The 13268-nt window shown below is 31.5% G+C and overlaps 2 protein-coding genes across 2 annotated transcripts; both read left to right on the top strand.

The window, feature by feature from the left end:
- Nucleotides 1-5798: 5798 nt before the first annotated feature.
- On the top strand, nucleotides 5799-6802 carry LOC106292176. Its single transcript, XM_013727795.1, has 2 exons — nucleotides 5799-5860; nucleotides 6424-6802. Exons 1-2 carry the CDS (start codon nucleotides 5799-5801, stop codon nucleotides 6800-6802), a joined length of 441 nt encoding a protein of 146 aa, XP_013583249.1.
- Nucleotides 6803-10665: 3863 nt separating this feature from the next.
- Nucleotides 10666-13199, top strand: LOC106292175. The gene is made up of 5 exons (XM_013727794.1): nucleotides 10666-11633; nucleotides 11735-11978; nucleotides 12024-12810; nucleotides 12928-12985; nucleotides 13148-13199. Exons 1-5 carry the CDS (start codon nucleotides 10666-10668, stop codon nucleotides 13197-13199), a joined length of 2109 nt encoding a protein of 702 aa, XP_013583248.1.
- The last annotated feature ends 69 nt before the right edge of the window (nucleotides 13200-13268 follow it).

Raw genomic sequence — 13268 nt, 5'->3', positions numbered from 1 at the left:
ACCCGAAAATCCGAAATAACCGACCCGAATCCGAACGGATACCCGAACGCCCACCCCTAGGTGTTTTCCATGTGAATGATACGTAAGAGAGAATTAAGTGGACTATTGGACCAAAGGAGATTTAATTAACTGATAGATACACTCATACACACCGAAATTAACTATTGTTTAGTGGAAACACAAATCTTCAAGTAATTACTATCATACCAGTTAGAGCATCTCCAACCCAAGACTTCCATTTTAAGGAAAGCAAAACTTCAAAATAAAATTTGAAGATTAGTTCTCAAAAAAATCTTTAAAAGTTTATTTATTTGCATTATAGTCTTTGACATTAACAAAAGTTATTAATGATGATAAAAACTTCACAAATACATATAAAACATACATTTAATATATTATACAACACACAATATTATATACCAAACGATGATATAAATTTCATATATATGAAAAAACACACATATACACAAGTTTGTTTAATGTATTTTTTATTTTGTGTTAAACTTTATTTTATGTATTTTATATTGTGTGAACTTTATTTTAATGTTATGTAATATTTATCTTATTTTATTTTGGTGTACTTAAGTTATTCTAAATTAAGTTTAGTACTAGATCTCGATCCGCGCAACCACGCAGATTTTTGTTTTCATTTATTTTTATATAAATATTTTGTTTTCAATTCTAAATTGGTATATATTATAATATATATGTGTCTATCAATTTTTAAAACATAATAAGTTTACTGTAAATTTTTTTCATTGAATAGATTGTTTCAAAATTTCACATGTATTTGTATCTTCTTCTATATATATATTTTTGGATTATTATTTCATTATTAAAATCGTAACTATATATATATAAAGATTAGTAAAATATTATTTTATTGTCATATTCAAATATATTGTAACATTTCCCAAATTTATAAAGTTTTTAAAAAATTAAAATTTCCGCTTCATAGATTTATATTATCAAGTAAATAATTAAACATTTAGTTTTTGTTTAATTTTTAAAATAACTTATATAGTTTAAAATTTTTTTTCATTGGTTTAAGGTAGTAAAGGTTAATCATTTTTAGATAATATGATTTTTGTTATTTAGAAAAAAAATCTTTATAATTTTAAAATTTAACATCGACAAATATTTAAATATTTAGCATGTAGAGGTATAGTATCACAACATTAAATTATATCTATTTAATTTATATTATCTATCAATCCAATGGATCATCTATTGTTTAAATCCAATTATTGATAGTCCAATAAAAATTTCTGGTAAGCCCAAAATTTAAATGATAAGATTAGATATTAAATGTAACATGACTTTCTAGGAATATATCCATTAGTTCAATTTTTAAAAAAATCACACATGAATCAAAGTTATGAATTCTGTTTTAATATATAAAATTTAAATGATGGTCCAAATTAAAAAAAACACACATGAAAAAAGTTATGACTTCTATTTTAATAGAATATATTTCAAAATTTATATTTATTCTAAATATTTGAAATAAAATTTTTGTTCGTAAAAGTAAACTAATCTTATTAAAAAGTAAACTATATATTTTCAATTAATAGTGTAAATCATTTAAATGTGACAATTTAAACTGATCAATGTTATAATTAGCCCAATGGGTCACTAATCTATTTTATTATTTATTTAAGCCCAATATACAATTAATTTAAGCCCAAAATAAAAAGCTAACAAATTTTTTTTTATGCAGAAACGTGATTATACAAAATTAGTTATAAATAATCGAACTGTTTTTTTCTTGTTACCCAACATATAAACCATAACACCACATATATTAAAAACTAAGATAAGACCTGCGCCTTGCGCAGGGTAAATTTATATGAAAATTGTTCAAGAAATATGGTATGGAAAAAAATTTATATTATTGATCGAATTAATATATTTGGCTCTTAAATAATTTTTTAAAACTTTTTTTGTTAATTACATAATTTGTTTACTAATGAACTGATCCCATTTTTAAAAATATTTTAGGTCAAAAAATTATTTATTGCATAAAAAGCTAACGTTTAGGCCGAAGAATCTCATGCATACTATTTGGTTACAATGAAACTATGTCAGCTCGGTTTTATATCATGATTTAGCAATTTAATAGTTAATTATGGTTATGAGAAGTTTACATTCATGTGCCAATCCTATCTATCTTCGATAGTTTTTTTCTTTTTGTGTCATTTTGGTTATTGCTCGATATAAATATTGATTTTTGAGTTTATTCTCATTTCTTTCTTTTATTTTGGCCTAAGATTTAGAAAATGTTTAAGATTTCAAAATTATTAAAGAGATACATACTTAGGTTAAGATCTGCGTCTTGTGCAGAATAAATACTTATTTTATATTTTTCTGCATATTATGAAATAATAAAATAATAATTATATATTAAATAACTAATAAATAAGTTACTATTATGTAATAAATTTGCTTGCACATATAAATTAATGACCGCTCTTGTTTATTCGCAATCATTTTAGAATAAATAAATCAAAACAATCAATCTTATTTATCGTATATGATATATAATTAAATTTAAACGATATGAAGTATATATATATTAACATAAACACCTATTAAAATAAAATTATTTATTTATATGATTTTATTATCATTGTATCTTATTATAGAATATAATTTAAACATTGATCACAAAAGTTTATGTGAGACTTTTAACAGTTTTAGTAATTTATACTCGTTTTGAAAAATTCAAAATACAACATATACAAAAAAATCTAAATTTTTAATATATGATTTATGTAATTATGTAATTTATTTTAATAGTAAAGAATTAAACAGAAATGATAGAAATCATACAGATTATTAGCAAATCTTTATTATTTAAAATCATTAATTACTATATATATCATAATCACATTAGGTAATTTCGTAGGATTTATTTAAGGAAATAATATATAATAAATAGTCATATTTCTTTAGTTAATATCATATGATATCATATAGTTGGTATTAAATGTTTTAAGTGAGATATAAAAATTGAATTGGACCAACATGTTTTTCAATTTCAATGTGAGGCTGACACGTAGGACTAATTAACTACATAATTGATTGACACATAAACAAGAAGTTTTTTTTTATTATTACAAAATTGAGGTTACATCTTTTCAAATGTTCCTCAATTAATATACATGGGATAACACCGCATATATTTTTAATGTATCCTGAAAGCTATATTAAAATGCCACCATCTAAAGATCCGGTTGAGCAACGAAATATACAGTCAAATTCAAACAGAATCTAAACCAGACAATTATCCCAACACTTAAATCTAATTGCGTTAAAAAATTAAAGTAATAATTTAACTAAACCAATGAACATAATATTCGGTGAATATAAGAAACGGGTGTTACAAAGAAAAACGGTCGGTTAACATATTTTTAGGATACTATTAGTTAATGCAAAATATGTGTTTGTTAACCAATCCGGTTTTATAAGAGTCTATTGTTGTATTAGGAATGATGTATTAGGAGTAATAAATGAATGGAATGGAATGTATTAGGAGGTGGAGGCGTTGATTTGGGCAATGGAATGTATGAAGAACTTACGACAGTTTCAGCTTACGTTTGCAACGGATTGTTCTCAATTGGTTAAGATGGTTTCGGAACCAGAAGAATGACCAGCATTTGACAGCCACCTAGAAGATATTAAGCTTTTACGAAGAAGCTTCCACAACTCAGATACCATCTATGTACCCCGAACGGAGAACCTACGGGCGGATAGCTTGGCTCGTAGTACTAGGAAACAACCGTCTTTCGTCTTTCATATGGATGTGGAGTTGCCGATCTGGTTTACAGAGTCAATATGAGTCTGTAAATGTCTTGTTGTCAAAAAAAAAAAAAGAGTATTAAATGAATGATAACTGATTTCTAGTGAAGGTCCATTTTTTAAAATATCACACATAAATTAATTTGTGATTTCTGTTTTAATATATAAGATATGTATTTATGAAAATAAATAACTATAACGACCAAAAAAACAATAAAAGATAGTTTTGAGGTGGTGAACAGTGAAACCCCAAATTTGAAGTTTCACTATTCACAACCTCAAAATTTGAAGATTTGAAGTTGGGTTGGATAATACAAAACTTCAAAATTTGAAGATTTGAGGTTGAATATTAGAACGAAATCTTTCACATTGGTAGTTGGAAAGAATCCAAAATGATATAAAATTTAGATGGATCAATCATTTATCACCAAATGATTTTAGGTTAAAATTCATCTAACTTAATATGGTATCAGAACCCGATCCACATAATCTAATCCGATCCATGCAATCTAATCCGATCCACGTCGATTTGATCCAAAGTTGGTACTTCAATTCTTATATGAACATTCTGAGACAACAAAGTCTTCCGCATAGTTAATCGGAAGGGATCCTATAACTTAACAGATGGTTCATAACGATCAAGTTGATTTGATAGATTTATCCAACATGTAGAGGATATGTAAGTCGTGATTTCATGATGGAAACGCCTTCGCAAGTGTGACTAGGATATAGATCCAAAACACAATTTTCTTTTGTAACTTGTCCAAAACACATTTACACTAAAGCCCTTTACACATTTAACATTAACGAGCTTATTTAGAGAAAAAAAAAACTAGGATCTTATATAAATCGGCTAATACATAATATGTTACTCCAGAAAAGATGCCTTTATCTAAAATAAACTTGTCCCGCATAACCTAATTAATAAAATCAAGTCGTCGGAACTAGTCTGTTCTTTTCCTCCTTTTAAAATTGTTAATGGCGGTATCAACCTTTTGCAGTGATATTGTGAAACTAAGTGTTTTCATACACCATATGCAGTGATAAATTTTTTAAAAGTTAAATTATATTTAAAATAAAATTTATTAATATTATATATTTTATTATTTTTGACTGATATTTAATATAAAGTTGATTATTTAAACATAAAATTAAGAAAAAATTTTTTTGTTTATTTTAAATTACATTTAATAATATATATGTAATATATTTAAAATTCGAATCTTAGATAAAATTTTTTATCTATTTATTTTGGTTAAATGTATTAAATCAACTTGTATAAAATTACTAAAAATCATATAAAATTTGTATAGTTATTAAAAATTATAACTAAACAATATTTATAAAATTTGTAGATATCTAAAAGAAACTAATGAAATTACGATTAACAATTTATTACTTTTTTAAAAAAGATGTAGAAAATTTTGAAAATATTAGTAATAAAAATTGTATAATTATACATATTTCAATATATTTATTTTAGTGATGATTTATGAATTATTACCATATTTTAAGAAGTTTAACAAAAATATAAATCAACATTAAATGTAATGTATTAGTTATTGCCATATTCAATAAAGTGTACCAAAAATATATGTCAGTAATAAATGTGATTGTCCATGTCATATTAACTATAGGCCATGTCATCAATCTTGTTAGCCATGTCATCATTTTTTTTTGTAAAAATGATTGTAGATAGGACATGTGGCAAAATCACTTCGCAAATATAGTCTAGGGGATATCAAACAAAGTCCCACACTGGATATTAGACGAAGGAATGTCTAATATATAAAGATGTCCAACTCTAATTAGTACGAGACCTTTTGGGATGGAAACCAAAAGTAAAACCATGCGGGCTTGCCTAAGGCCCAAAGTGGACAATATCGTATTAATCAAACAATATATAGTTGGACATGGATTTAATAAATCCCAATATTGGTATCAGAGCCAGGTTTGACGAGATTCGCCAAAAAGACCAAAATACCCTTAAAGTAAGAATGAGACTCTTCAAGGTGGAAGAGAAGGTTTATGGCAGAAACGTCAAAAGATCATGGAACCTGTAATGTTGTGGGAGAACATTCTCAAAGAAACGAGATGTTATGAAAGACACATTCTCAAAAGAAAGCCCTGCGATTACTGGTACAAGGTGGTGCCAAGATAATCTGCTGAAGGAAAAATACACGAGATGAGTGTGGTCATTAGTTTGAAGGAGAGAATGTGAAATATCAAACAAAGTCTCACATTGGATATTAGACGAAAGAATGTCTAATATATAAAGATGTCCAACTCTAATTAGTACGAGGCCTTTTTGGATGAAAACCAAGAGTAAAACCATGCGGACTTGCCTAAAGCCCAAAGTAGACAATATCGTACTAATCAAACAATATAGAGTTGGACATGAATTTAATAAATCCCAACAAATATCGATATTGGCTAATCAAATAGTTTTGAATTTTTGTTTTTAATAAATAAATACTGACTCATGTTTATTGCATTTTGTGATAAAAAGAAACTATTACAGATATTAAAATAAGGAAGAACTGATAAATTCAGTTATATTAATTTTAATATATTTTGTCATAGAGCTCACGAAATGTACTGACTCATAGTACGTTGTGCTAGATACGCAAGCCGAGTCTCCAAGAAGCTTAAACTCAAAGGACGTCCTAAGGAGCTTTTGACGACTTTAAGCAACAAGGCCAAGACTATGGCTGGTCGGAAGAAAAAAGCTTACGACGGCTGTGGAGGTACAAAAGCAAAGACGGGGTTGGAGATGGTGATAGAGGAGGAAGAGGAGGAGGAATATGGCATTTGGCAGAGAAAGATTTTAATGGGAGACAAATGTGAGCCGTTGTGTTATTCCGGAGTGATCTTCTACGATTGTAGTGGACATCAAGTAAAGGAACTGCCTCCGAGATCGCCATGTTCCATTTGGGTGCCGGACCGGCCGACCCGTTCACATGTTGGGTCGGTGTTAAGCTCGACGGAAGAGGAATTTTAATTGATGTTTTGTTTGGTGTTTCATGAGGTGAGTGATGATTAAACTCTCTAGAAGTTTCGTTAATCCCTTGTGATTGGTGGATGCTATCAAATATTTTACGCAGATTATTGTGTAATCTATTTGGCAAACTAATAAGGAGCTAGTGAAGGTTCCTCTCTAAGAAAAACCTAATTTCTCTCGACCCCTCATCTTCACCTTCTGTGCGGCGCCTCTGACACGCGCCGGTCCAGCTCCCTCTATTTCTTCTTCGATTGTAGTTTGTATCTAGGCTTGGTGGTCGTGAATCTGAACAAGCTGAAGGTCTGTTTCGACGGCTCTCTTCTCGTCGCTGTTGTAGCAGTGATGGGAATGGCTTTGGTGGAGTCCGTGAGTTTTTGAGTCCTTTCTAGCTTGGGATGGTTTGGAGAAGCAAAAGGTTCAGTATCTGGAGTGGCCTTTACGGTGGTCTTGGGTGGTTTGGTCGAAGTCCGTCACCGGTGAAGAGCAAAGGATTCTGTTCACCTGGAGTTATCCTGTTTGCGGCCTCCAATTGCCGTAAGTTCTTATCAGTATTAGCTTCAGGCTAGGAGTGTGGAGGAGTCGTTTTTGTGATGAGAAAAGATTCATTTGTCTGACTGTTCTGGGTTTGTACTTGTGATCTGGTTCGCGGTGGTAGTAAGTTCCGGTTCAGATATGTGGTTAAGTGTTTTACGAATCATTTCGGTTTTGGCGTTTAAGGATCTCAAGCTCTTGCGGTTCCAACTCTTTCCACACTCTCTATATTCTTGGTTGGTTGGGTAAGGAAGAATGATTATGGTTTACGCTTAAGCCTAAGATTCTTGTTTCAATAAATGTGGAGGGTTTCTGCTTTGGTTAGTGACAAGAGTGTTTTTCTCGGTTCTCATATGAAGATCCAAATGGTTCTATTTGTGTTACGATATGGCTGGAGCCAATGAAAGTACCGGCTTAATGCTGTGCGAGCTTTGAGGTCTCTGCCAACTTGGTTCTTTGGATAGGAAATATCTCTCAATCCACAAACAAGCTTCATTGACTTGTTTTTATCTGTAGTTTGAAGATCGGTGCACTTTTTCCCAGTCGTTGCTATCATCAGGACATATGCTCGATTTTCTCGATAAGATTCGCGGCTCAAGTTTTAGTTTTCCATCCTTTCATTTTGTCCTTTACCTTGTTGTTTCATTTGGCTCCGAAGGGACAGTGATCTTTGTCGGCTCTTGGCTCTAGAAAAAATGTGTTCATTGTCGGTTTGTGTAAAAACTTCCATATTTTCAAATTAATTTAGCAGATGACAAAAAAATGATCTAGTGAAGAAAACAATACTATATAATAAAGGCTAAGTTTCCTTATCAACCGTTCATTACCCTCGTCGTTTCTTTGAGAAATATAACTCGAACGCCATCAATACTATTAAATCATAAAACCCTTTTTTGAGGTGCCTCTTATTTTCAAAGTAATTACATAACCCTGCCACTGATTTTATTTAAACCTATACTTTTAGTTAAATAGTATATATGCCACGAAATCCTTTTATTCCAACAAAAAAAATATTGCCTTATTTCTCTATGCATTTCAACTAAATCATAAAAGCCTAAATAAAAACTATATATATTATTTGTATTAGCAATATCAATCGTAAACCATATGTCTGACGTTTCGAGGAAGATGTTGGAACTCGTTTTTGACAAAGTGGTGTGGACCATTTTTCCGATGGGTTTTTCGACGGAGACGTCTGTCGGAAAGACCGGAATTTGGGCACGATGTAATCGTCACCGTGAACGCTATGAAATGGTGTATTTGTTGGTCAAAATCGAAGTTGTTTTGAATGAGAAATGGAGATTCAAAGTGAATGACATGAAAAACTTATAAGCTTTATATTTGGTTAAATATAAATTTTAACAAATATTTCACTTTGAATATTTGGGTTTGAATTGAGATTTAATAAATTAGTTAGACTTCATGTCAATTAATTTGTTTTAAATCTTATTCATAAAATATTTTGATATTTGATTAAATATTAAATATAAACCCAAGTAAAGTATATTGATGGAGTTTTGATTTGGTCAAAACCTCTTTATGCAGAAGAAACGTACAAAGTCATAAGTTATGGAAATCAATTTTCCATTATTGATTTGTTATGTTTGTTGATCTCCATTATTATCACATAACGTGCATCATCTTTGCAAGCTATAAGAAGAGCACTTGTGTTAACTCATCAGAGACTCGATATACAACAAGTGTAGTAAAAATATTTCTCCCATTTGGATATTTGATTCTTTAATTTTGTGTTTTCTCTTCTTTTCTTTTTTGAGTCTGAGAGTACACATAAAACTAGTTTCGCTAGTTCCATCAGGCTTCTGATAGAGTGACGCAAATCAGAAATTTTTTTGCAGTTGTATTTTGGGATTCATTATGTTATCGAACCGTTGCACTACGGGACATATTTTGAGTTAAGGAAAAAGATAATATTTCGCCTCTGCAGTTGAATCATCTTTTTCTTAATCTTTGGTATAATTTTATCAAATTTATTCTTTACAATATTCAGTTCTCCGTAGTTTATATAATACGGTCCTATCAGTCTTAACTCAAAATATCCGTTTATTGCTTTGCACTAACCGGACTGATCATTGTAAAAGTTTTTTTTATTTTAAAAACAGGTGACTTGGTAATCCCAAACAGAATTTGGATCCATGCTTCATCCAGCCAGTTTTTTGGTCTTGAGTAAAGTTTGTGTTCTTGCACGTACGTTTGTTTTGCATGGTGTATGGGTTATTAGCTTTACTCGCTTTAGTCAATATTCGTTATTGGTTCTATTGGCTCTTCTTTGGTTAGCATAATTTTTTTGTATTGATATCTGATTCGCTATGTGTCAATAGATTGCTGCATCTCCTGTCTCATAAAAAGAAGCGCTAGTACTTTTGTGACTTTGGTTAATTGCATGACTGCTTAATTTGTTTATTGGTTAAATTGGTTTAACTCAATTAATTATTGGAAAAATTGCTAAAACAGAACGAGAAAACAGCATAGTTGTCCCTATAGTATAAATCCATTTTTTTTCATTTTTTCTCTCTTTTACCCTTTCCATATGTTAAAATTAATGAAATAAATAGTTATAAGAATCAAAAAAATTATTAAAAATATAAACAATTAATAAAACACCCATTTACACAAACACATATTTTTTTTGGGTTGAAAAACATAATAAATCATGATTTTAAATTACGTTCTACTTAAAGTAGAATTCTGTTTCTACACAAAACGAGTGAGTAGAAAGTGAATTCTAGAATGAAAACATCCATCTACTTGTTTTAGAACGTACAAACTACTTTTTACTATAATTCTAAATATAGGGAATACAAATTATACTATTTGTAATGATCGCTACTTTTATTCAGAAAGATGTTTCTACTTTTATTGAGTATTCTAAGTTATCAGGAATGCAAAATCTAAAACATACACGAACGTCTACTTAGTATAGAAATTACATTCTGGAATTTTGTTATGTTCTACACAGTGCAGAAGGTGCCTTCTACGGATAAAAAGACTGTATTTTTGAAAATTAAGGAAGTTGCCCTTTTAAAAATATTCTAAAAATATTCTAACTTCCTAAAACGTGTTTTCATTGATTTGCTTCGTGAAAAATAAAAAAAAAACGATTTTTAATGTTCTTCACCAATCTATGATTTCCCTATGATTTCTCTATAGTTTGTCTTGTGATTTTCACAAACTCTTGTTCTATGATGCATATCTATACAACATGTGGTGTTTGGGAGTTTGGAGCAACCACGGGATGGGTTTTTTCGGCTGATGAGAAAGGGGCTAGGCTACTGTTATTGGAATCAAGTTCTACCTTAGAAGTTTTTAAAAGAATGGTTTTGGAGGATTTTGATATGGAAGAAGATAGCTTACCCGATTTGGAGTTGAGTTATCTACCTACTGAGTTGATCAATACATCAACTTGTCCACCTGTGATCATTGCAAATGATCGACAGCTTCAAAATTTTGTTGGTTTTGTTCAAAAGTGTGTTTCTACTCGATTGTGTGTAACATCTAAAGCCAAAGTTGAGAATCTGAATGAACCAGACTTTGATCTTAACAAGTCGCCAGCTGATTCAAGTACTGCTCAAGAGGAGGGAAACTCGGTTGATAGGGGGAACGAACCAGCTCATGTGTTTGTTGAGAGGCAGTGCGAGAAAAAGAAAGAAAAGATTAGCAGAGTCGAAGTTGATGAGGATGCCTATCATGCTGATACCATGATCTCGGCCAAAGAGGACATACATAAGATGTCAAAGTTTTCTGTGCTCAATGTTGTTAAGAAGGGACAATTGTTTGAGAACAAAACTTTGCTGAAGGCGACTTTCGAAATATGTGCAATGAAGCATAACTTTCACTACGAAGTTATCAAAACAGATAGACAGCTTTGGTATGTTAGATGTGAGGATAATGCATGCAATTGGTGTGTTCGAGCAGAGTGTTTGAAGGATTCTGCATATTTCATTATCAAAAAGTATGTCGGTGAACATACATGTGCACCTTCAAGCAAAACCAAACCGGGTAGGACTGCTTCGGCCAAAACTATAGGAAGTCTGATTATGCATAGATATGAAGGGGTTAAGGAAGGGCCGAAATGCAATGATATAATACATATTATGCTTATGGATTATGGCGGTGAGATCACGAAATCTTTAGCATGGGATGCTTGTGAATATGCGGTTAATGATGTTAGAGGTATACCAGAGAGAAGTTATGGAAAAATACCGAAATACTTGCACATGCTGAGAGAGGCTAATCCGGGTACACATTCATCGTATGAGATTGACAGCAAAGGGAGATTTCGGTACCTGTTTATTGCATTTGGGCAATCGATACGAGGATTTAACAGAGTCATAAGGAGGGTTATTGTGGTTGATGACACTTTTCTGAAGAACAAATACAAAGGAGTTCTATTGGTTGCAACGCTGTAGACGGAAATTCTAATTTGTATCCTCTTGCATTCGGAGTAGTCGACTCAGAGAATGAAAATTCTTGGGAATGGTTTATGAGACAACTAAATATTGTCATTGCTGATGATCATCATTTGGCTTTCATTTCGGACAGACGTGCGGCCATTGCTAAGGCGCTTGTGACTGTGTATCCAATAGCTAAACATGGTATTTGCATTCATCATTTGTTGAATAATGTGGTAACATATTACCATGGGAAATGACTTGTTGGGTTGGTTGCAAAGGCGTCCAAGGTTTATAGAGTTGCTGAGTTTGAAAAGATATTTGCTAATGTGTGTAATATCAGTCCGGCAATTGGAAAATACCTAAGGGATGCTGAAGTCCAAAAGTGGGCAAGATGTCAATTCTCTGGATATAGATATGACATAAGGACAACAAACCCTGCCGAATCCATCAACTCTGCTTTGCGTTCGCCGAGAGAGTATCCAATCATTCCCTTGTTGGACAGTATCAGGGAAATGCTGACTCGGTGGTTTTATAACCGTAAAAAAAAGATTTCAAAGCACAATCATCCTCTTACCATAGATGTGAAGAAAAAGATTGAAAGGAGAACCAAGAAAGGCAAAAGATTTGCAGTTTACCCTGTCAGCGATGGTCGATTGCTTGTTAGAGGTGATAAAATCGACTGCTTAGTTTATTTGGATAGACGTACTTGCTCATGTGGGAAGTACAACCTGATGAAAATACCTTGTCGGCACGCAATTAAAGCTGGTTTTCATGTTGGCAGACAGCCACACACATTGACTGATTTATTTTACACTACAGAAGCTTGGCGAGAAGCTTATCATGAAAGCATCAATCCTATTGCTGTTCCTGAGGATGCTTGGTCCATGCCAGAAGATGTTGTCGTGGTCAATGTGCTACCACCAGAGTCAAGAAAATCAGTTGGAAGGAATAGAAAACGCAGATATGAAACTGTTGAAGATAAAATTCGGTCATCGCAAACATCACAAAAGAGACAGCCTCGCAAGTGTAGTAGATGTGGTATTAGTGGGCACAACAGAGCAACTTGTAAAATACGAATATAGCCAGTCACATATGGTAAGGGTCAGCTTATATGGCCAGATCGTTTATATGTTTTTCAATCTCGATTTAATTGTGTTTCATGTATGGATGTTTCTGTTACAGGTTGGTCTGTTCAAGTATGCAAGTTGTGGTGTTTGAAAGTGCAGTATTACCTTGTCTCGTATGGTATTTTCTTCTAAAAACAATCAACTTTGTTTTCATTTTGATTGTTATACTTTGGATAATTCTCATATGGTTATTTTCTCAGTTTCATTGCTATATATTGACATTATTTTCTCATCACGTCTCTATCTTTCTGTTTGTTTAGTTATGTTATGTTCAGCTATGCTTTTGAGTTTGAGTTTGAATTTGAGTTTGAGTTTGAGTTTGTTTGACAATAGCTGCTGCCCGATTTTTCAACAAGGAAGGTGGATTGTAAGAGAACAGAACACTGAGCACAAAAA

The sequence above is a fragment of the Brassica oleracea genome, chromosome C5, assembly GCF_000695525.1.
Source record: "Brassica oleracea var. oleracea cultivar TO1000 chromosome C5, BOL, whole genome shotgun sequence".
Classification (NCBI taxonomy): domain Eukaryota; kingdom Viridiplantae; phylum Streptophyta; class Magnoliopsida; order Brassicales; family Brassicaceae; genus Brassica; species Brassica oleracea.
This window is presented reverse-complemented; position numbering and strand designations above follow the sequence as displayed.